Source organism: Miniopterus schreibersii, assembly GCF_964146895.1.
Source record: "Miniopterus schreibersii genome assembly, chromosome: 9".
In the NCBI taxonomy this organism is placed as follows: domain Eukaryota; kingdom Metazoa; phylum Chordata; class Mammalia; order Chiroptera; family Miniopteridae; genus Miniopterus; species Miniopterus schreibersii.
Genome location: NC_138118.1, coordinates 734979 through 756042, shown reverse-complemented (window position 1 = coordinate 756042; position 21064 = coordinate 734979). Strand labels below are relative to the sequence as shown.

Sequence of the window (21064 nt, the reverse complement as noted above, 5' to 3'; positions counted from 1 at the left end):
ATGGACATTACCAATATTTTTAACCTTTGCCCCTCCAACAGGTTTTTAAAAAGCATATTTTATTTACAAAATCTGTGAGATTTCAAAATTGGTAAAATTTGGACATTTCTGATGAATCAAGGATTTCTTGACATATCGGAGTGGATGTATCTAGTAACCGGGAAACAGCACAGTAACCCAGCAGCTTTCAAAGTTTTTTGATCTTTACTTATAATAAAATATACACTGTACTGTGACCTAATTCACACATATATATACATTGTGTGGGTGCGTGTGGCAGGATTTTTCTGAGATTGAAATCCATTAGTGGGTTGTGAAATGTACTTAGTAATTTGCACGTAGCATTAAAAAAAAAATCAGTGCATCCCTCACAGAAATGCTAAGGATCCGTTTTTAAAATGTCAGTTTCTGTCTTGTGTACATAACACATATGCATGTGTCTATGATACACATTTGTGGGCATGTATGTGATATCTATGTGTGTGGTATATTTATGTATATGCACGTGCCATATGTTCATAATGCATGTGTGTGAGATATATTTATGTACACATGTGCGTGCACACATGTGCACACACGTGTACCTGGTATGCATTTCTGTATACGTTGTGCGTGCACACGTGTGCGTGTGTATGAAGTACACAGGCAAACCAGGTCGCGATGGCACAGGGACGCACCCGACAGGCACTAAGCGTCTCAAGCGTCTCACCCTTTTCCTTCCCTACGGGCCCTCCGGCCTCCCGGGAGACCTCCCCGCCCGCTTCCCGGAAAGGTGCGGGGGCAACCGTGGCGTCCAGCCCGGGCCCCGCCCACGACCTCCGCGCCCTGGCCGCAGGCGGGTCCCCGCCGCGCGTGCCCGAGCGCCGACGCGCCGTCCCTGGCGGGCGCGCGCACGCTGGCGGGGCGCAGGGAGGAGCGCCGCGACGTCGATGGCGGGCGCGCGCACGGCGCCGGGGCGCAGGGAGGAGCGCCGCGGCGTCGATGGCGGGCGCGCGCACGGCGGCGGCGGCCGGCGGCCATCTTTCCTCCCGGCGGCTGCTCCCGGCGCCTGTGCGGCTCGGCTTCCCTGCGGCGCCCGCGGCCTCGGCCGGAGCAGCGGGGGGGCGTGGATGAGGGGGGAGGCGAGGCGGAGCCGTCCCCTCAGTGTCGCCGCCCCCACACGCCAGGGCAGGCCCGGCGGGCAGCGCCCCCGGGGTGGGCTCGCGGTCACCTCCCGGCGCGGCGCCGTCCTCCCCGCCGGGACCCTCCCCGGGCCTCCCGCCGCCCGCGCTCTCGGGGCCCGGGCCCCTCCTAGATGGGATAGGCTGTAAAGATGTTCAGCTTTGAAGGGGAGTTCAAAACCAGGCCCAAGGTGTCCCTCGGGGGCGCCAGCAGGAAGGTAAGCGCGCCGGCGCCGCGGTCGGGGCCTCGGGGCGGGCGGCGGGCGGCACCGGCACCGGCACCGGCCCGGCCGCTGCTGTGTCACCTGCCCGCGGCCTGAGCAGGTGCGGCGGGGCCGCGTCGCCGGCGGAGCCCGCGGGCCGCGCCGCAGACGCCGCGGGGAGGCGGGCGGTGCGCAGCCTGCTCGGGGCGCGCAGCGAAGGACACAATGTTGCTTCCTGGAGACGAGCTTCGATACTTTGTCGCCCGCGACCCGGGCCGCGCTCCCTCGGCGCCGCCGCCCGCGGGGTCCTTCTGTGGCGGGCAGGACGCGGGCCGCGTTCTTCCGCGGCCGCAGCCTCCGAGGGCCCGGCGTCCCCGCCGTGTGCCGCGCGTTCGGGTCCGAGGCTCCGAAGTTATTCTCAGCCGGCCCCTGGAAACGTAATTTTGGAGACCCTAGGGCTTTATTTCTGCTACGATTCTTACAGCTGTTTAGAAGAAGGGCGGGCCCGCTATGGTAACGGCACATACACAGCAAGCCAGCGGCAGGTCCCCGCCCCAGAATCCGTGCCCCCCGCTTTTGCGGCGTCTGGGGACAAGCACCACTGACAGGTGTGCCCTGGCGCTAGGGGTCTGACCCTGTTTTATCACCAGGTAACATCTTGCCTGTAAGGAAAGGAGCTGGGGCACGTCTTGCTTCTTCTTCTTCTTCTTTTTTTTTTAAGCTGTGCAAACAGTTGTCCTTTTTATTGAGATATAGACCTAACATCACTCAGGGTCACTACATGCCCCTCCTTGTACAGGTGGACCTAAGGAGGGCAGGGGAGGGGTCTTCTCAGGTATAGACCGAGCACTCTGGAGGGAGGCTGGCATCTTGTATCCCCATATTAGTCATTGGCAGCGGGCTGCCCCGGGGTGATGGTGTCCCACCGCTGGCCCCTCCCCTGGAGGCCAGTCTCCTGAGAAGGTAGCAGTAACCTGCCGTCCTGGGGAATGGGTGCGCTGGCTCCTGGAGGAATTTGGATCGACTAGGATCAGCTTGAAAGATTTTACCCATGAACACGCTGGTGTGACCACCAGCCCAGCATGCCTAGGCTCCCTTCTGCCCCACCCCTGCCATGCTTTTCCCAGAGATAACTGTATTCCCACCTTTGTTGCCACAGATTAGTTTTCGCTGTTGAAGGTCATGTGAATGGAGTCTCATACAGTTTGTCCGTTTTTTGGCGTCTTTGGCTCGCTCGGGGTTCTGTCTGAGAGGTGGAATCCGTGCACCTGGTTTTGTGCGTTGGGCGAACACACCACAGTCGGTCCATTCTTCTTATGGGCATTTGTGTCGGTCTGAGGGTGGACACACTGAGATGCCCGGTCGTCGGTTGCATGTGGGCTTGGCCGCGGGCACCCTCCGCCCTCCCTGTGGGCCACCCCTGCAGGACCTGAGGGTGTCAGCACCTCTGCTTCTCGCCAACACTTAGTGCTTCCAGTCCTTTTAATTTTGGCAATTCTGGTGGGGATGTAGTTTCGTTGTAGTTTTGATTTTTCTTCCTGACAGCTGTGATGCCTGCACACGCATATTCCCCTAATTCTCTCTGAGCCCTTTCCCTTATTTAGAGATGAGGTTACGATGACCTTTCCCATGCCGTAAGTTATTGGAAATCTTCTTTCTTGAGTTTAGTGGGAAACTGAATAGTTGTCGCCTTTTTTATGATACATACTTTTCCCCCCCAAAATAAACTGATATTTTTAGTGGTTCATTCTTTCTTTCTCTTTCTTTTTTAAAATATATCTTTGCCCAGCCGGGCGTGGCTCATCGGTTGAGTGTCAACCTAGGATGCAGGCGATCAGGGTTCAATTCCCAGTCAGGGCACATGCCCGGGTTGCAGGCTGCAGCCAATCAGTGACTTTCTCATCATTGATGTTTCTATCGCTCTCTCTCTCCTTTCCTCTCCCTGAAGTCAATAAAGATATATTTAAATAAATAAATAAATAAAGTATATCTTTATTGATTTCAGGGAGAGGGAGAGACAGATAGAAACATGGATATTAGAGTCATTGATGGACCGCCTCCTGCACGCCCCCTGCTGGGGATCGAGCCCACAACCCGGGCACGTGCCCTGACCGGGAATCAGACTGGGATCTCCTGAATCCTAAGTCGATGCTCAACCGCTGAGCCTCAGAGGCCAGGCTTAGTGGTTATTTCTAAAGGCTCTGTGTGAGATCTGAAACATGAGGAAACATCTGTGCTGTCATTATAATATTGTGGGGGATGTAAGACTTAGAGAGGTAAAGGTGAAATTACAGGAGAGAGTAGTTACAGCATCTGAGTCTCCCTTGGGACTGGTCTAGGAGAAGGTAGAGTTGGTTGGGGCTTAGTCTTGGGGGGCGGGTCAGATCGGGGTGGGGGGGGACGGGAAGGGTATCCCAGCAGGTGGAAGGGTGTGCATGGAATAAGTGCACACCGGGTTCTCCTTTTTAACATTTCTGCAATCCGGATAACATCATGGTGGCGTGACATAGTTTGTTGGCAGTCGTTTTTTTCCATTTTTGGTAGCGTATTGAAGCATATCTCAGGCCATTTGATTACAAGTATAGGAATCCACCAGACTGGCTTAGTAGACAAAACAAAAGTGTATGGGGGGACAGGACAGTACCTCACAGAATGGGACGGAAACACATCCAGACAGCAGGCCATCAGCACCAAGGCGGTTCCTCTCCCTGGACTGGGCTATCTCCTGTGTTCTTGGCTCTCTGCAGACTGGCTTTCTTCTTTCACCTGCAAATGATCTTGGCCAAGTATGATTTCCCAGTACAGGTGTCAGCTGAGACAGCTGGATCTCAATTCCATTTCTTCAGAGAGGGAATCTGATGGGCCTGGGCAGGTTTCTACCTGATGAGCTGGGTCTGGGCAGGAGCTGGGGCCTTGGGCACAGAGAGCAGTCTAGAGTGCAAGGCGTGGGGGGTCCCTGCGCCAAGAGGGGGAGAGGTTGCTGAATGAAGGGCGTGAGTGGGGATGTCCAGCTGGCTGTTGACTGTGCATGTGTGAGACTCAGGAGAAATCTGGGATAGACGTGCAGATTTGGGACTTTTCAGCAGAGGGGAGGCTTAGAATAAAGTCACCTAGAGAGAAGGCACAGAGTTTAGGACGAAGTGGAACTTGCGGAGCATTGCAACATTTAATGTAAGGGGAATCCTTAGAAAAGAGTTGCATGGGGTGGGGTGGGGATGGGGTGACCACAGAGCCAAGTGCTGCAGGGGTGCGGTGAGGAATACCAACCAACAGGAAGAGTTGGTGACTTTAGAGGGAGCTTATTGGAGGGCAGTAGGAGTTGGAAATCAGATGGCAGCACATTGAGGGGTGATTGGAAGCCAGGGTCTAAGGAAGGCTTTTGTTTTGGGGGAGAAACTTGAGCAAGTTTAGACGAGGGAAGGTTGAAGGCTCTCAGGGTCCTGGTGGAAGCAACAGTGGGAAGAATCCGGTGAGCAGAAGAGGGAAATACTTTTGAGATTTAAGGAAAGAAATGGATGTGGGTGCAGAAGACATTATAGATGGGAAGGAAAATAAGCGTGTTCTCCAAGTTTTCATAGATAGCTAAGGTAAAAGTGGCAGAATTTATATTTCTTTAATGTTTGTCCATTGCTTTTTAAAAGAAATGAATAGACTTTATATTTTAGAGCTTTTTTAGGTTTACAGACAGTAAAGCAGATGGTAGAGTTCCTCCTTCCCGCCTTCCCCCACCTCACATTTCCCCTGTCATCAGCATCTTGCAACAGTGTGGTTCATTTGTGACAGTGGGTGAACCAGCACTGATACTTGGGCTGCTCTGGCCGTCCTCTGGGTTTGAAGGTACAGTGTTACCGTGGCGCAGAGCAGCTGGCTGCCGAAGGTCCTCCGTTTACCGGTAACCCCCCCCCCACGGCTGTTCTAATGAGCTCCAGGGAAGTGCTTTACTTGAATGCTCTTTGAATTGTGTAGAACTGTTAGTATCTTGTCAGTGCTTGAAAAAGACTAACTTGAAACAGATGTGAAACTGATCATTCTATTTACATTGGTAAGTGGAGGAAATTGCTAATGAAAACCCAAATAGATGATTCAGTGGAAACCTCATAGCTGTTTTTGTTTTGTTTTTTAAATCAAGACGATAAACGTGATAAAGGTATTTTTGTTTATAAATGGTTAGCAGTCAATTTGAGCATTTGATTTTATGGAAATTGTCACGTTATATAAATTTACTTTGACCTATACTCATTTTTACCATAATTTTCTTTTTATTCTGATGGTTAATTAAATCTAATTTAAACTATATATGACTTTTCTAAAAACTTTTTTGTTACCACTAAGTTTATTTGCATGAAGAAAGTATTTTCTCCCATATAAAAACATCTCTGTTCATGGTATTTGTGAAGTTTGGTCATATTTGATTTTCAGAGGAGATAAGATAATGTGCCTAAAGCTCAAAGATCAAGTAGAGAAGTTTGCTGTTGTTTACTGTTGTTTACGTATTGATGGGTAGGGTTAGAGCCACAGCAGGGAGGTGAGAGAGTATCGTGGGAAGCCTCGTGGGTGCTGGGAGGACCGTAGGCTTCGTCATCCAAAAACACTTGGTCAGTGTGCTTTATGGAAGGGTCTCTAAGGGCTGCCAGGACCCCTGCCTTTTCTAGGCTGTGGAACTTTAAAGGTAAGAGATGTTTTCTTATAAACTGAAACCAAAAACTTGTTAAGAATCAAAACCTGAATTTGCTTTTTGCTGACACCTTACTGTTCTTTTCCTCACAGCCACTTAATTATGAGCTTATTCTTGGTTATGTTGACATGTTTTTAAAATTTATGTTTTATACAGCTTCATTAGTTTTTTACTCTAAAAAAGTGAGAAGGTATTCTATGTACTTGGGTAATAATTCAAGCAGTAGAAAAGATTCGAGTACAGTAATAAACGTCTCCCTGCCTTTCACCCCCGCTCGCATCCCCCAACCTCCTATCCTCTTCGGTCAGACTGTCACCGGGTTGTCGCTGTCCCCGCAGAGCGGTTTTCTGCACATAGAATGGTTGAGGTGTGTGCTCCTCCGGTTTAAACGCAGGATGGAGCATGTTGGACAGGCTGCTGCTCCCCCTCCCCTGGGTAAGACCAGTTGCGGACCGTTCCAGATCCGCACACGCAGGTCCCCTGGCTGCTTGGAAGGAGCCGCGGCCCTCCCTGCAGTGAGTGCCCATAGCTCCGTTAGCCGCCCCGTCTTTGGTGGCCATTGAGGGGGTTTCGGTGTTTTGCTGATTTAAACAGCACTGAGTGCGTGTCCTTGTCACGTGCCTGCCCTGGGTAGTAAGTGCCTGGCAGTGCTCGGCAGTGGCTGTGCGCTGTGGATTCTGTAGACGTTCCAGGCTGCCCGCTGGGGGATGTCTGTGCTGGCAGTGGCTGCTGTCCATCTGCACCTCACGGCCTGTCCTGAGGGGTCAAGCTTGCCAGTTAGATAGGTAAAAAAGCCGATTTCACTGTGTTTCATGGCATTTTTTTCCTAAAATGAGTAAAGATAAAGTTCTTATGTTTAAAAGATATTTTTGTTTATTTCTCTACGCACTGTTTATAACTTTTGCTAATTTTTCTATTTAATTGTTACTCTTTTAAAATGATTGAGAGCTTTTACAAGTAGTTGGTTTTGCAGTGTTACAAATATTTATTACCACTTGTCACTTCTTTTAAACCTTGGTTTTGATATTTTCCTGTGCAGAAAGTTTTAATTTTTATGTGGTCAAATTTGTCATTCTTAAGTAACTTAAGGGCTTAAATAACTTAATGACAAACTGACCTGGACTTAATGTGTGAAATGTTTCTTAGAAAGCTTCTTCCTCATTGAGATTTATTTATTTCCATGTGCTCTTCGCATAGTGCTGTGTGTGCACATGAGCCTCAGGTTCATGAGGAAGCCATTGGATGTGAAGACTGGGTATATGATGTCCTTTGTTTATGCCACTCAGTTGTCCAGCACTGCTTATTGAATCGTACACCTTTCTCTGTAGATTCATATTTTTATCTCCATTTCTGTTTGCATCTCCCTGGAGACCTCCAACCTCTCTACTCAGGGTTGACCTCCTTAGTGCAGGTCAGTGTTTGTCCCAAAGTCTTGTGTGTGCTGAGTGAGGTGGTGTGTGAAGAAACATCTTTAAAATTCAGTGGCACTTATTTCAGTATCCGAGAAGCATAGCTAGGATGTGAGGCCTGTGATTTCCCTGAGGTGCTTGCTCATGGAGGTCAGCGAGGGCGCCTCGGCTCAGCCAGGGAGCGGGCGCCACGTGGGCTCTGTGTGCCCGGCCCTGTCGCTGGTGTGGGCGCCCGTGGCTGCATCTCCTGTGCCGCCTCATTTCCTCCTTCATCTTATTAGCAGCGCCGTGAGGTTTCACTTTCATAAGTTGACAGTTCCTCGCCAGTGTGAGCCACATGTAGGAATCCCTAGTTTCGAGTTAGGATCATGCCTCTGCCTTAGTTTTTTCCACCTGACTGCTGGGCCCTACCTGGATTAGGGCTTAAAAAAAACCTGTCTTTTTTAAAGCCTAAAGGTGAAGGCTGCCTTATAAATTAAGGTACTAAGGTTAGTTACAATTTTATTTTTAGTAAGACAGAGTTTATATAGAAAGTAACAGGTAAAAGAAGGACCCTTGGAGCTTAGGAGAGAGAAAGGGAAAGGTAAAAGGCAGGCGCCTGGGGGAGGAGATGGGCAGGGAAGGGCGGGCGTGTTCCTGGAGGGAGGGTGCCATGGATCGTTCCATTGTGGCTTTGTCTTCGTGTGTAATGAGGACCACGGCTGGGCCTGCTGGGTGGGCTTTCAGTCTTGTGAACTTACTGGCTGCATAGAAATCACAAACAAGTGTGATGACGATTTTGAAATCCGATTTTTCAAGGACTAGCTGAGAGAGTGAAGCTATCCCATCAGGAGCAAAATTCCAGTGGGAAACCATCCCTCAGGCTTTATGCTAAAGCGATAGGCATAGCATAGAAAACCTGTTAGACCCTTGGGAACAACAGGAAAGACTTGGAACCAGCCTGGAAGCAGGTCCACAGTGTGACAGGAATTGGAAAGCCAGGAACACTCCCTCCGTTTGTGTCTGACTGCAGTCTGGAGCTGCCAGTGGCCAAAGGCATAAAAGTTGTGGTGACTGATGACAGCAGATAGCATAATTGATGAAGCTCCTTCAGTAATTTAGTGCCTTGTCCACGTATAGAGAGGCTAGGAATGTGGGGCAGCTGTTCATCCCCAGAGGAGATGGGGTTGCTTCTGCTCCCTACAAACTGAGGAGCCTCTGATGTTTTTAATTCCAATAATTCTTTGCTGTTTATCAGCCATGAGCTGAGTAAACAAGTCCCTAAGGACCTGTTCTAACTCATAAATTAGAGGAAATCTCTTGATGGCTTCACGAAAAACAGTAACATAGACACACGTGTGATGTCACAGGAGACGCAGACATGGTCCAAAACGCCATGGTGGTTCAATAAGGGGGTTTGATCCAGTGGTTCCAGCACCAGAAGCTTGACCTTTTGTGTCCAGACTGCAGTCTTGTGAACCTCACGAATGCGAGGGTAAGTTCAGAGTAGCACCTAATAGAGTGTCGGTGCATCGGTCCTCTTCAGGGAGCGGCCTTCCTCCTCCAGCTTTGGGAGGATGTGGGCGGGCCCCCCATGCTGGAAGCAGGGAGGTCTCCCGTGACTGTTGCTTCGAGAGGATCATCACGAAAACCTTTCCCCTAGAGCCATGGGATACACACCTTGACTGTGAAAAACTTGAAGAGGGCATTTTGCATCCCACATTCACAAAGTTAAGAGTGAGCTCTCCATGAGTGTGGGGAGTGGGTGGACACAAGCCCCACCTCCTCTTAAACGTCACTGAGAATGATGCTGAGTAAAGGACACATTCCAAAGGTCAGATCCCAGATGCTTTCCTGAAACAAAAGTGTGTTGAACCAAAATCAGCTTAGTGTTTTGGTTAGCAGGTCATGTTCAGAATCCAGTTGTGTAGGAGAAGGGCGTTAAATACCATTTGCCTGAGCTAATGATAAACAAGTAAATTAATATCAAAATTTTAAAAAATTAGTGTGTTTTTCTCTTAAACTTTATGTAGCTCCTCATAGTCCTTTGCTTTGAGGAATTTAATTTCAGATGAGGCTTTTCAGAAATAAATGTATTAGGTTTTTATTGTGATCAGGGTTTATTTTTTAATTTAGCTAATTGAAAATGTAACTGCACTTTTGTTTTCATTGTGTTTATTTTCAGGAGTATGTACCTTCAGCTTAGTCAGTTACAGTTTTTCCATTGAGTGTAGTGAGGGATGGATACAAGGTTTCCTCTTGAGATGAATACAGTTAGGTTGAAAGGAGTCTTTTGTCAAGACTAACACAGAAGTTTTGTATCCTTTGTGTCTATCAAGTGGTGCCCGATGGCCTTGTGCCTTGTTCCTGGTGAGATGCCCCTGGTCTCTCGATTGGTGTCAGCTTGGTTCTTACTGTCTTTCCTTTGGTGGCTGCTAAATGTCTTGAGGGAGATACTTGGAGATCAGAAAGCTCTTGTTTTTGCTCAGGCTTTGGCCCACTGGCTTTAGCACAGGGAAGTAGGTCTTGCTGCCACATTTATTACTGGGCTGTTTGGTGACTATTTGCCTCTTTCCTCTACATTCACTAACTGAGTAAATTCTGTGAGGAAGAGGATTTTCTTCTCTCTCTCTTTTTTTAAAAAAATATATCTTTATTGATTTCAGAGAGAGGGGGAGCGAGAGAAACATCAACAGTGAGAGTCATTGATCGGCTGCCTCCTGCCCGCCCCCGACTGGGGATGGAGCCTGCAACCCAGGCTTGTGCCCTCACCGGGAATGGAGCCAGAATGGAACCGCAGTCTCCCGGATCCTAGGTCCAGGCTCCGCCACTGAGCCAGGCCTTGCTGGGCTCTTTTGTTTATGGATCTGATTGTTTGTATAACTGGAGGCACGGATATATGTTTCATTCTATGATTAAAATCCAGTATTGTCATTACCGCATAACCTCTAATCGTGAGAATATCAGAAAAACCCAAATCGAGGGACGGAGTCCAAGATATGAGAGACAAAGATGGAGGAACTGTTCCAGATTGGTGTGAATTAAGAAGAAATAGTAATTAAGTCCAGTGAGGATCTGGATGGGATCCTAGAACAAGTAAAATCATCAGTGGAAATTGGTGGATGTCTAACAAAGTCTGTAGTGTGGTTAGTAATTCTGTACCAATGTTAATTTCCTGTTCTTGCTAATTTCACTTCAGTTATGGGGGGAATGGGTAAAAGAGAAAAGGGGTTAGGGAACTCATGGATCATTTTGCAAATTTTCTTTGTCAAAATTCAAAATAAAAGTTTCGAAAGTCAGTTTAAAGACTAATATTAGTAGGTAGTGGTACAGATGGTAGAGGCTTGGTAGACCTTGTGGAGGTGGCAAAGAGACGTCTGTGAGGCACGGGTGTAGGCAGAGGAGCGGGGGGTCTCCAGGCCTGGGGGTCCCCATCACTGCCCCTCCCTCCCTCTCCAGGGGCATTGAGGTAGGTGGTCCTCCGACTGTCCACCCTCTGCCCTCGTTACTGCACAAAGGTGCAGCACGTGGTTGCTTTTCCCAATTTGTGTCCCACTCCCACAGCTTCTGCTCCGACTTTACTAGGCTTATGTTATGGACCATGGGCTTCCAGCTCAAATTCCGAGAAAGTCCAATATTCCGTTAGAGCCCTGTTAGCTTCTTGATACTTAGTACCTATTTTGATTTTTAAAATATTGCAACTGTTATTGATATAAACATGCCATCCAGTTCTATTCATAAATAAAGATAATGACCAGAAATAGGACCATTTTATCTGTAAGCTTTCCATAGTCCTGGACATCGTGACTGTACTTTTTACTTTAGACTTTCCATTCCCCCCCTCCTCTTAATTAATTAAAGTTCAAAACAAAGTATTTCCTGACTTTGGACATGTGGTAGATAAAGGCTTTTTATTTGAAATTTAAGAAATGAAATTTTCTACAATGGAAAATATCTGGAGGTTTTATTTCTTTGACTTTACGTTTTGTCAGTGAGCAACTTTGCATTTTCAGCATTGTGTGCACTCACGTATCAGTGTGTAATTTTAAATTGGTAATTACTTGCTTTCCAACAGTCTTCCGATGGGGTGTATGGTTTTGTTAAGAAGTTCAGCTTTATTAATTTTTCTAATGATTCACTTATAATGTCTTGGACCTTTGATTTTTATTTTGGATTAAATTTACAAAAATAAAACGTCGATACTCTAGTCTGGAACCCTTCTGGGGATGGGAGGGTATTTTTACTTTATTTGAAATGTTTAACTTTCCCATTTATTATTTAGTTTCTTCTACATACCAAGTAATTTTGTTCAAAATTTAGTTTTACTTATGAAGAAAATACATAAATTTTGGGGGGAAAATTTAATTTGGTAACAATAAAGAAAGTGATTTTTGTTTTTTAAATCTCACCTAAGAATATTTTCCCCATTGCTTTTCAGTGAGAGTGGGAGGGGGGCGGAGTTCCAGAGGAGCTCACTGTGTGAAGAAATTGGTTTCGTTCTTAGAAATCTCCTGCAGCACTGACTTCGAGCGGGTCTGTGGCCTCAGGGGCCTTTTAACCTGTCGTGCGTCAGGCTTCTCACTGAGTCAGGTCGTTTGACTGGATGATCTGTAGAAGCCTCTTTGGGTCAAAACGTTCTATAATTTTTGTCTTTCTTTGTGTTTAGGAGGAAAAGGCTTCTCTCTTACATCGTACTCAGGAAGAAAGAAGAAAGAGAGAGGTAAAGACAGGCTTGTGATAGTCCGTAGATAAGCATTTCCCACCCCGCTTAGTAATCTGGGCTGTCCTGTGTCGCAGAGAGGTGTGTGTGTTCAGTGTGGTGGAATACGTGTCTGTTTGTGTGCGTATATGGAGCCTGGAACGTCTCCTGGGTTTGTTGGAGTTTACAGGGAGGCCTTTGTCCTGATGCCAGTGTAGGAGAGATGGGCAGACGGCAGTCTGCGGGCTAGGAGGCCCTCGCAGAGGGCGTGCAGCAGTGCCACACCGGGGACGGGTGCCCATCTCAGTGCCACCCTGTCTGAATCCCGACTCTCTTAATTTTTCAGCAGTTTAATCTTTATGGAAACCTCAGTTTCTGCATCTTTAAAACAAGCGCAGTTCTCACCCGGCAGGCTCTTGTCCAGCTGCACGTGAAGGGTCTCCTGGGGCCGGCATGCAGTGCGCCTCTCGGACGTGCACCTGCAGTGTTTAAATGATGGTGAAGAGGACATATTTCCTCTAGGTCACTGAGGACAGTCTCGAGCCAATAAAAATTGGAGTTTTCCCCCTTTGAAACAAGGACGTGACCCTGATGTGTGATACACTGGGGGTGAACCTTAAAAATGTCACACTAAGTGAAAAGAGCCAACATAAAAAGCCCCACAGTCTGAGATTCCAGTCCAGGAAGTGGCAGATAGGCAGTTTCATACAGACGGGAAATTCAGGCGGCCGCCAGGGCCGTGAGAGGCGGGCGGGCGGGAAGAGGGCGACTGCTGATGGGTGCCCTGGTGTTGGGGCGTGGGTGGTGGGCGTGGTCTAAACGTCAGTAGTGGCGATGGTCACACACATTTCAGTACATTAAGAGTTGCTGGTGGTGTACTTAGAAGAGTGAACTGTGTGTATGTGAGTTACGCGGCTGTGGTTTTGAAGTCTTACCAAGTGTCGTTTTCACGGATCTGACTGGTCGCTCCCTCCTTCCTCCTCTATTCAGGAAGAAAGGCGAAGACTGAAAAACGCAATAATTATTCAGTCATTTATTCGAGGCCATCGAGACAGGAAACAGCAAGTAAGTCTGTCCATAACCCGAGGAGAGCCGGGAAGGCATGTGAGAGCTTATTTCAAACAGCGACCTTGGATTCCTGGGCGTGGAACCCGTGTTGTGTATAGTTTTGTATACCTGTGTAATGAGCATTAGCGTTGGTAATAGTATTTCCCCCAATAACTAACTTTATTAGTTTAGATTTACGTAAAGACCTGTAGGCAGGTGAGGGTTTTTTAAATAGTAAAATACAAGCAGGCCGGACCACAGGTAAAGATGTCAGTAGAGGGGGAGTGGCAGGAGGCTCTTAGCGGGTGTTACATCCCGGGCGTCTGGGTTTCCCTTAACCTGCGGCCGGTAACTCACGGCTGTCGGTTTCTCCCCTCCTGTGGGAACATTTCATGCCCACTTGGACCGCAAGTCACAGCTGTGTCCTGATGCGTGCGCTGTTTTGCTTTCAGTATTGCATCCAGAGAGCTGCGTTTGACCGCGGGGCCAGCTCCTCTCAGTCTGGGGGCACTTTTCCTGTTGCCAGTGGTCCCAACCTCACCCTGTTGGTGAGGCAGCTTCTGTTTTTTTACAAACAGAATGAAGACTCAAAGCGTTTGGTGAGTGTTACCTGCATCTTCACGTGTCAGTGTTTACCTGATCCCAGGCTTTTAAAACGTGGTCAACAGCCCCTCCAGTGACTCGCCCTGTGACCTTGCCCTCGGCCAGCTGGCGTGGGGCCCCTTTGTGGTAACGTGTTTTACCTCCTAAAGATCGACACACATTTTATTTTTTTTATGTATGTCTTTACTGATTTCAGAGAGAGGAAGGGGGAGGGAGAGAGAGAGAAACATCAGTGATGAGAGTCATTGATGGGCTGCCTCCTGCTCACCCCCTGACTGGGGCAGGGCGCAACCCCACAACCCAGGTACTTGCCCTTGACCGGAAATCGAACCTGTGACCCTTTGGTGCACGGGCCAACGCTTTAACCACTGAGCAACACCGGCCAAGGCATGACGTGCCATTTTAAGGGGAACAGTTGGCAGTGTGTGTATACTGCTCGGTAAACCTGCCCCGAGGGTTCACTTCTCACCACGTCTGATCAGTGTTGGTTATGTGTTTGCTGCCAGAGGGAATTTGAAATGGTGGTGGTTGGTGAACAACTAGCTCTGTGGTTGAGTTGTAATTTGTGTGTTTTGCTGTTTCAGATATGGATGTATCAGAACCTAATTAAACACAGCTCTCTGTTTGTCCAGCAGTTGGATGGACCTGACAGGCTTACATGCTTATATCAGATAAAGAGGTTGATGAGCCTCTGTTGCAGGTAAACACCCCTGAAGTTGGCAGTGTGCGTGAATGTGGTGTGACTGGTCTCGCATCAGAGGTCTTGGCCTGTCCCATGCACCTTTGGGGCCAGAACATCTCTGTTGTGAGCACAGTCCTCTGCCTTGTAGGGGAATGGGCAGCTTCCTGCCCTTTGTCCATTACCCACAAGGTGGTGGTGGTGCGGCCCCCCCTTCGCCCAACCAGGCTTGTCTCAGACACTGCCAGGTGGCTCCCTGGTGAGCGCCAGTGCTTGGTTCAGTGTAGACACTGTTAAGAGCGTGTCACGGCAGGTGTGTGAGTTGCAGCGTAGCACCCCGAGACACACTCCGGGGGGTATCCTGGGATTACTAGGCTGCTGGGAGCAGAAGCCACTCTCCTGTGGAAGTGGGGTCTGGGCTGGTGCTTGGCCTCATGGCAACACCGCCTTCCCCCTGTGGGTGTGGCATATGGCGATGATCTGTACCTGAGTCCATTGTAACATCCGTGGCTATAAAACGGTTTTCTGCGTTCTGTTTTTCATCAGGGTTTGTTAGTTGGCAGTATTTGTGCCTTTCCCCTCTAGTCTCAGTAAGGCCTCGTGTATTTAAAAATACAGCATGTGACAGACAGTTACCTTTGTGATGGTGATGTTAAGGCAGAGGGAGCCCTGCAAGGAGCTCTGGGTCCTATTGGCGCAGCCCCAAGCTTGTTTTGGGAGCATCTTTGCTTTCTGTGACCACACTTGTCTTGGGCTCGGCTTGTCCTTCCCGGGAAGCCCAGGCCCGGGGCTCTTTCCTCGGAGGAACCTGGCTGTGTTGATGAGGCATGAAGCTTGACCAAGGTGAAATTAGCAGGTTTATTTCAGGTGTGCAATATTAACAAGCCAATAGCCTTGCCTGCACACGGACGTGGGGCGTTAGGTGCTCTGGGATCCCAGGGAGAGGGCGTGTGCTGCCTCCACTCTTGAGGAGCTCCCCTCTCTTGGGAGGTTAAGGTCACTGTCAGAGCGAGGAAAGGAGAGCTCTGTTTGCGAGGTCCTGTGCCTCACTGTGTATGAGATACATGAATTCCTGGATAGCGTGGGAGTTGGTGCTACGTCACATTAGGATAAGCGGAACTGGGCGGTGCTGTGTTGAGGCCCAGGCCAGGGCTGGGGCTGCAAGCACTCGCTGCCTCTGGGGAGCCAGCGGGCTGGGTGTGGGGTACAGGGTCTCGTGCTCCGTCATCATAAAGGGAGGGGCGCGGGCAAGGCGGTCCTTCTCGTCCAATAGTTCAGTGCCCTGCTCGCCAGCTGGCCTGGTGGCTAACCCTAAGGCTGGTCTCCGGTCACCTTGGTCCTCGAGCGTCCTGTTTCCTCTTCCTGAGCACTGCATGTTCCAGGAGTCGGCCTGGAAGTCAGACCTCTGCACCGCGGGCAGGGTGGGGCTGGCATTGGCGCAGCTCTTGGAGTATGCACTTTCGGGGCGTTTGTATTTGCCACTGGCATTGCACACACCACTTACCTGCTTAAATCCTTATTTTGAAAATAAAGGTAACTTTTAGAGGCTAGTGGATATTGGTGTTACTGGCATCTCTTCGTAGGTGAGCCTACATTCACAGCATGGGTCGGCTTTTAGTTTCTTCATTGATTAGGGAACCGCGTGGCTCCCGCTGCGTGCTGGACCCTGTCCTCAGTCCCGGGGTTGACAGGCAGAGAAGGGCGATGCCCTCCTGGAGCTGACAGCTGTCTCGGAGACTGAGAGCAGCGTCAGTGAGTGAAAGGGGAATGTCTTTACGCAGGTGAGGTGAGTGTTAGGGAGTGAGTGCTGGGGGCAGGGGGGATGTGGGTAATGGGGAGTCCCGCGGAGGGAGCAGCGGTGGAGCTGAACTCGGGAAGCAGTGAGGCCTACAGATGATCTGTAAGTGGGAAAATTGGTGTGTGCTTGTGGGTGGCCCAGTATGAGCGGACACCGGGGTGCTGGAGCCCCGTCTCTGTGTGAGGGGCCCCCAGGAGCAGGGGGAGGGCCCAGGGCTTGGCCTTGGATAGGGGCAAGGGCAGTGCACTCCTATTTTGAAGAAACAACCCAGGTAAAAGGTTGAGCACCTTCGAAAGGAGACACGAGTGACCAGTAGACTCTTGAGAAGATGGTTTCACCATGAGCAACCAGGGAAATACAAATTCAGGCCCCACTGAAGTTTAGCCACACCCCTTAGAGCGGCTGAGATGGTCAGCGTGAAACCAGGAGGCTGTCCCGGGCTTGGTGGTTCCTTGTGAAGCTAAGTGTTGCCCCGTGGGACCCAGCGGCTCCACACCCAGGAGTTTCCTGGGAGACGTGGAACGTAGGTTCCCACAGAGGCCCGTCCTGCCTCTTCGCAGCAGCCTCACTTGCGGGAGCCAGCGGCCAGTGGCCAGGTGCCCGCAGCACGTGCGCAGGTCCTGCAGCTGGTCCGTGCAGTGGGCACGGCCGGGAGGAAGACCAGGTTTTAACACTTGAGACAAATCTGAGAAAGAACCCAGACGTGAACGTGTCCACCCCGTACGACTCCTTCTGTATAAACTAGTAGAAAATGCAGGCTGGTCTGTAGGCAGAGTTGGTTGGTGGGAGTTGGAGGGAGGGATTGACGCGAGGGGCCCAGAGGAGTCCGTCAGGACTCATCCCAGCGCCTGCTTCTGTGTCTGTACATTGATGTGTGTAAATTCTGTCTGTGGAAAGTTGATTTAAATGAGACTTAATTATGTGACAACAAAGCCTTCCTTTTTGCCTGTCACTTTCATAGAATTCTCTTTAGTCAAGATAATAATAACTTAGGGCCAAAAATATATGTTAACTTCCCTGCAGGGGGCATTGCAGGGATGGAGCATCTAAGAGGAGAGGCCCTCTCTGCTCGGCATTAGGGGCGCCCACAGCGGCTCTCACGCTGCGCCCGTGGTCCTCGCGCTTCCCGTCTGTCTCTTTCCTAGTGGTTGTGTGCTTGTCTCTGTAAACCCAGGGCCAACGTGCTGTGTGGCACAGGTAATAAATTAGGACTCATAAAGTGCGAACGACGGTAAGTTTGGTTATGCTCCTGTCTGACTGAGTGGGGCCCGTTTTCAGAGATGTTCCGGTCCCAGGCTGAGGGGCTCGAACGCTCACTGTACTGAGTGACAGTGATTGGAGGAAACTGGGCGACGTTTGCCGTCCAGTAAGCGTGTGAACACTCTTTCGTTTTTACAGGCTGCTGCAAAGCTGTAATGATGACAGTTTGAATGTTGCACTTCCCATGAGAATGCTTGAGGTGTTTTCATCCGAGAAGACTTACTCGTCTGTTTTACCAGATGCTAGCTACGTGGTGTCAGTGGTTGAGCAAGTTTTGCACTACATGGTTCAGAATGGTGAGTGGCGGGCGGGGCGGGCGGGGCGGGCTGGCCTGGGTGAGGGTGCGGTTCCCACACTTTCTCTGAGCAGTGCATGGGACTTGGCACAGGAGCGTGTGCTCAGCTGGGGTGCCGGCTGGGGCCGCACACGCTGATATCCATCCTCCTATCCACCTGGCCTAGTATTTGGTCTCTGCACTTACGTTGTCCCTTCGCTTGTGAAGGAGGCGGGTTAGTGTATGTTTGCTGCCAGCCATGGCCCCGGCACGCTGGTCCTGCTGTCTGCGGTGCAGCCGCCAGCCCTCCGTGACTGGGTGGCACCGGGCGGGAGGAGATGTGCCATCACCTCGGTTCACAGAGGAGAGGAAGACACTGGTTTACTTGGGTTTTCTCCCAGCCCACCGTTAAAGCTGTTATGCAAGGACCCTCTTCCTAAGATGAGGGCGCTGATGACACACCGGTGACGCCGTTTTGGAGAAAGACTATGAAATGCCTATGATTTTAAGAGTTTAATGATGAATTAAACAATATGAAATAAAAAAATTTAAATCTGATTCCCAGGTAGAAAGTCAAATACTTCAGGGCTTGTACTACAGAGTGTAGTAAGCATTAAAAATACATGTTCTTAGTTGTAAGACGAGCTGTGGTACTTCTGGGAAGCAGTGGTTGCTGACAAAAGCTTAAGTAAGTTCACTTTTGTTTGCTTGAAGTGATAGGGTAATCTAAGTTAAATCTACTAATTAAATCCTCAGGGTTAAAACTGTAAACATGAAACTCTTATACACCCCAACCTTACTGTTTGGCTTAGGTTTTTTAAAAAAAAAGGAACCCTACTTAGTTTGCTGAAAGGTTGGGGAATTAATTAAAAGTAAATTGAAATTTGATTTTTTAAAACAAATTAGTGATCATTAGAAATGGTCCATTGTATTTATTGATGTACCAAGTATATTGATTTAAAGCTAAGCATTCAGTTAGAATGTTTACTTTTCTCATTTCTAAGTGTAAAGGTAACTAAACACGCCCTGGCTTGAAACGTATAGAGGCTGGAAATGCTCCAGAGCCAGGCACTGAAGCCGCCGCCTCCATGCCCGCGCACGGCCCCCAGCTGTGTCGCTAGACTGCTCCCTGGCACCCCAGCCTGTTTATTACAGCTCCGGGGTTACCCGCAGGGTTGCCGCCCTCGTGTGCTGACATCGCGTGGGGCTGCTGCTGAGCCGGGCACTGTCGTGCTCCAGCAGATCAGCGGCGTGCGCCTCGTGGGTGTTCCTGCCGTGACCCTCGCAGTGTGTCCTCAGCATAGCAGCACACATGTCATTCTTACTGTGTTGGCATCTCCTTAGTTTTACAGCAGAAAAGCTCTGGAGCTCCCTTGTTGGGTTTCACTGGTCATCACTGTCCGTAGGTTGGAGTCGGGAGGTTGGCACAGTGGGTCTGAGGATAGAGCGCTGAGGGGCCACTGCGTAGTGAGCACGACCCAGGTGCACAGCTGGACGGGCTGTTTTCCAAGGCGGAGCAGTGGCTGTTTCTCAGGCGCACCCACGTGTCTGCGGTAGTGAGGTGTCCACAGGCTGCGCCTGTTTCCGAGGAAGGGCAGGTGTGACCTGAGTCATTGGGACACCACCAGGACTCCCACCGACTGCTCAGACAGGTCGTGGGAGTCGTTGCTTCTGCCTCTAAACAGTTGAGTCCTCGGTGCCCGTCTGTGACCCAAAGAGATACAGGTTCCTCTAAAGGACTTAAGTCCTGGAGACAAGGCCGACCCAGGTCCCAGTGAGGAGACGACAAGGTGAGACTGGATGAGTGAAAGGAGAGATGCCCCTGGTGACCACTGGGTCCCAGGAGCCCCCCAGAGTCACTCCATTGGCCGGAGAGAGGACAGTCTGAGTGTCGGCGAGGACAGCGCAGTGGGTGCTTTAGAGATAGATTTTTAAAATCCCGTTATGTGGGCCTTATGTGGATCCTGATTCAAGCAAACTAGTTAAGTAAAATGTGTAACGTGAGGCAGGTGAACACTGACTAGGTATTTGTGATATTAAGGAATTGCTGTTGATCTCTTTTCGCTGCGATAGTGGTGTTTTTGAGAAAGATGAAGCCCTCGTCTTGGACAGCACAGGGAAGCGGTTGTGTCTTGGACTTGCTTCAGATGGGTGGGGCTAGGGGGCGGCTGTGGCCGTCATTCAGGTGCTGGGTGCATGGAGTTTATATACCTTTCAGGCGACTTTCGTATTTGTTTATAAAGCTTTCCTTAATAAAATGTTGAAGAGTTCACTTAAGTTTGGACAGATGAGTTTTATAAAAAGCATTTTAAAACTGACAATTTTTTCCTCATATAAGAAAAGGTACCACATTTTGAAGGTCTTTTTCCTTTCTTTTAGGGTATTATAGAGCTCTCTATTTGTTAATTAACAGCAAGCTTCCATCAAGTATTGAGTATTCTGATTTATCTCGAGTTCCTATAGCGAAAACTTTGTTAGACAATGTCCTGAAACCGTTGCACTTTACCTACAACTCCTGCCCTGAAGGCGCCAGGTAAGAGCGGGGTAGTTTATTTCGTAATTTCACGAGATCTGAGTCTACCAGTAACTCTGACACGGGGTGCTATCTTAAATAATAGACTTGAAAGTCCGAGTCTTCATTACTCATGTGATTGGTTTAAAGGAAAATTGCTTTCTGTGTGGCCTGGACCCTAACATAAACTTGTAATTCTGAAGACCTGGGTGTTTCCCGCTTTCTGGCAGCTTCCAAAGATACAGTCACTGCAGGTTTTTTAGCAGAGAAGACACAGCGAGGGGCTCCTTCCTGGGCAGTCCGTGGGTGTCGAGTGCTTAGCTCTGATTAGTGTGGAGGGTGGTTTGACCGTGGGTTTTGGGAATGGTGGGCTGTGGTGTCTGTAAGCCGCGCTTTTCCTTCTCAGGCGGCAGGTGTTCGCGGCCTTCACGGGGGAGTGCTTGGCGGCTCCTCTCACCGACCAGGTGTTCCAGTTCCTCATCCCCGCGCTGGCGGACGCCCAGGCCACGTTCCCTTTCGAGCCCTTCCTGGATGCACTGCTGTCGGTGGAGAGCGGGGCCTCCAGGACCAGGGGGCACGCGCCATGGCTCTTCTACTTTGTCTTAACTGTTGGTGAAAATTATCTGGGTACGAATAGCAGCTGCATTTCACCTGAGCTCACGCGTAGGTGGTGCCGGCAGGTGGGTCGGGAGAGGGCGGTGCCGGGCAGGGTCACTGCTGGCGTGGCCTCTGCAGTGAAGCTTCTTGGGAGGGCGCACTGGCTGTG

At 49.8% G+C, this 21064-nt stretch overlaps 1 protein-coding gene across 1 annotated transcript in view; it reads left to right on the top strand.

Moving 5' to 3' along the window:
- The first annotated feature begins 1169 nt into the window (after positions 1–1169).
- UBE3C (ubiquitin protein ligase E3C) overlaps positions 1170–21064 on the top strand; it is a 61282-nt gene continuing 41387 nt past the window's right edge. Inside the window, exons 1-8 of the mRNA XM_081147780.1 lie at positions 1170–1378; positions 12093–12146; positions 13116–13190; positions 13625–13771; positions 14360–14475; positions 17651–17808; positions 20166–20319; positions 20705–20925. Of these exons, the coding sequence (XP_081003906.1) occupies positions 1313–1378; positions 12093–12146; positions 13116–13190; positions 13625–13771; positions 14360–14475; positions 17651–17808; positions 20166–20319; positions 20705–20925 (991 nt within the window). The 5' untranslated portion in view covers positions 1170–1312. The remainder of the gene's footprint in view (positions 1379–12092; positions 12147–13115; positions 13191–13624; positions 13772–14359; positions 14476–17650; positions 17809–20165; positions 20320–20704; positions 20926–21064) is intronic.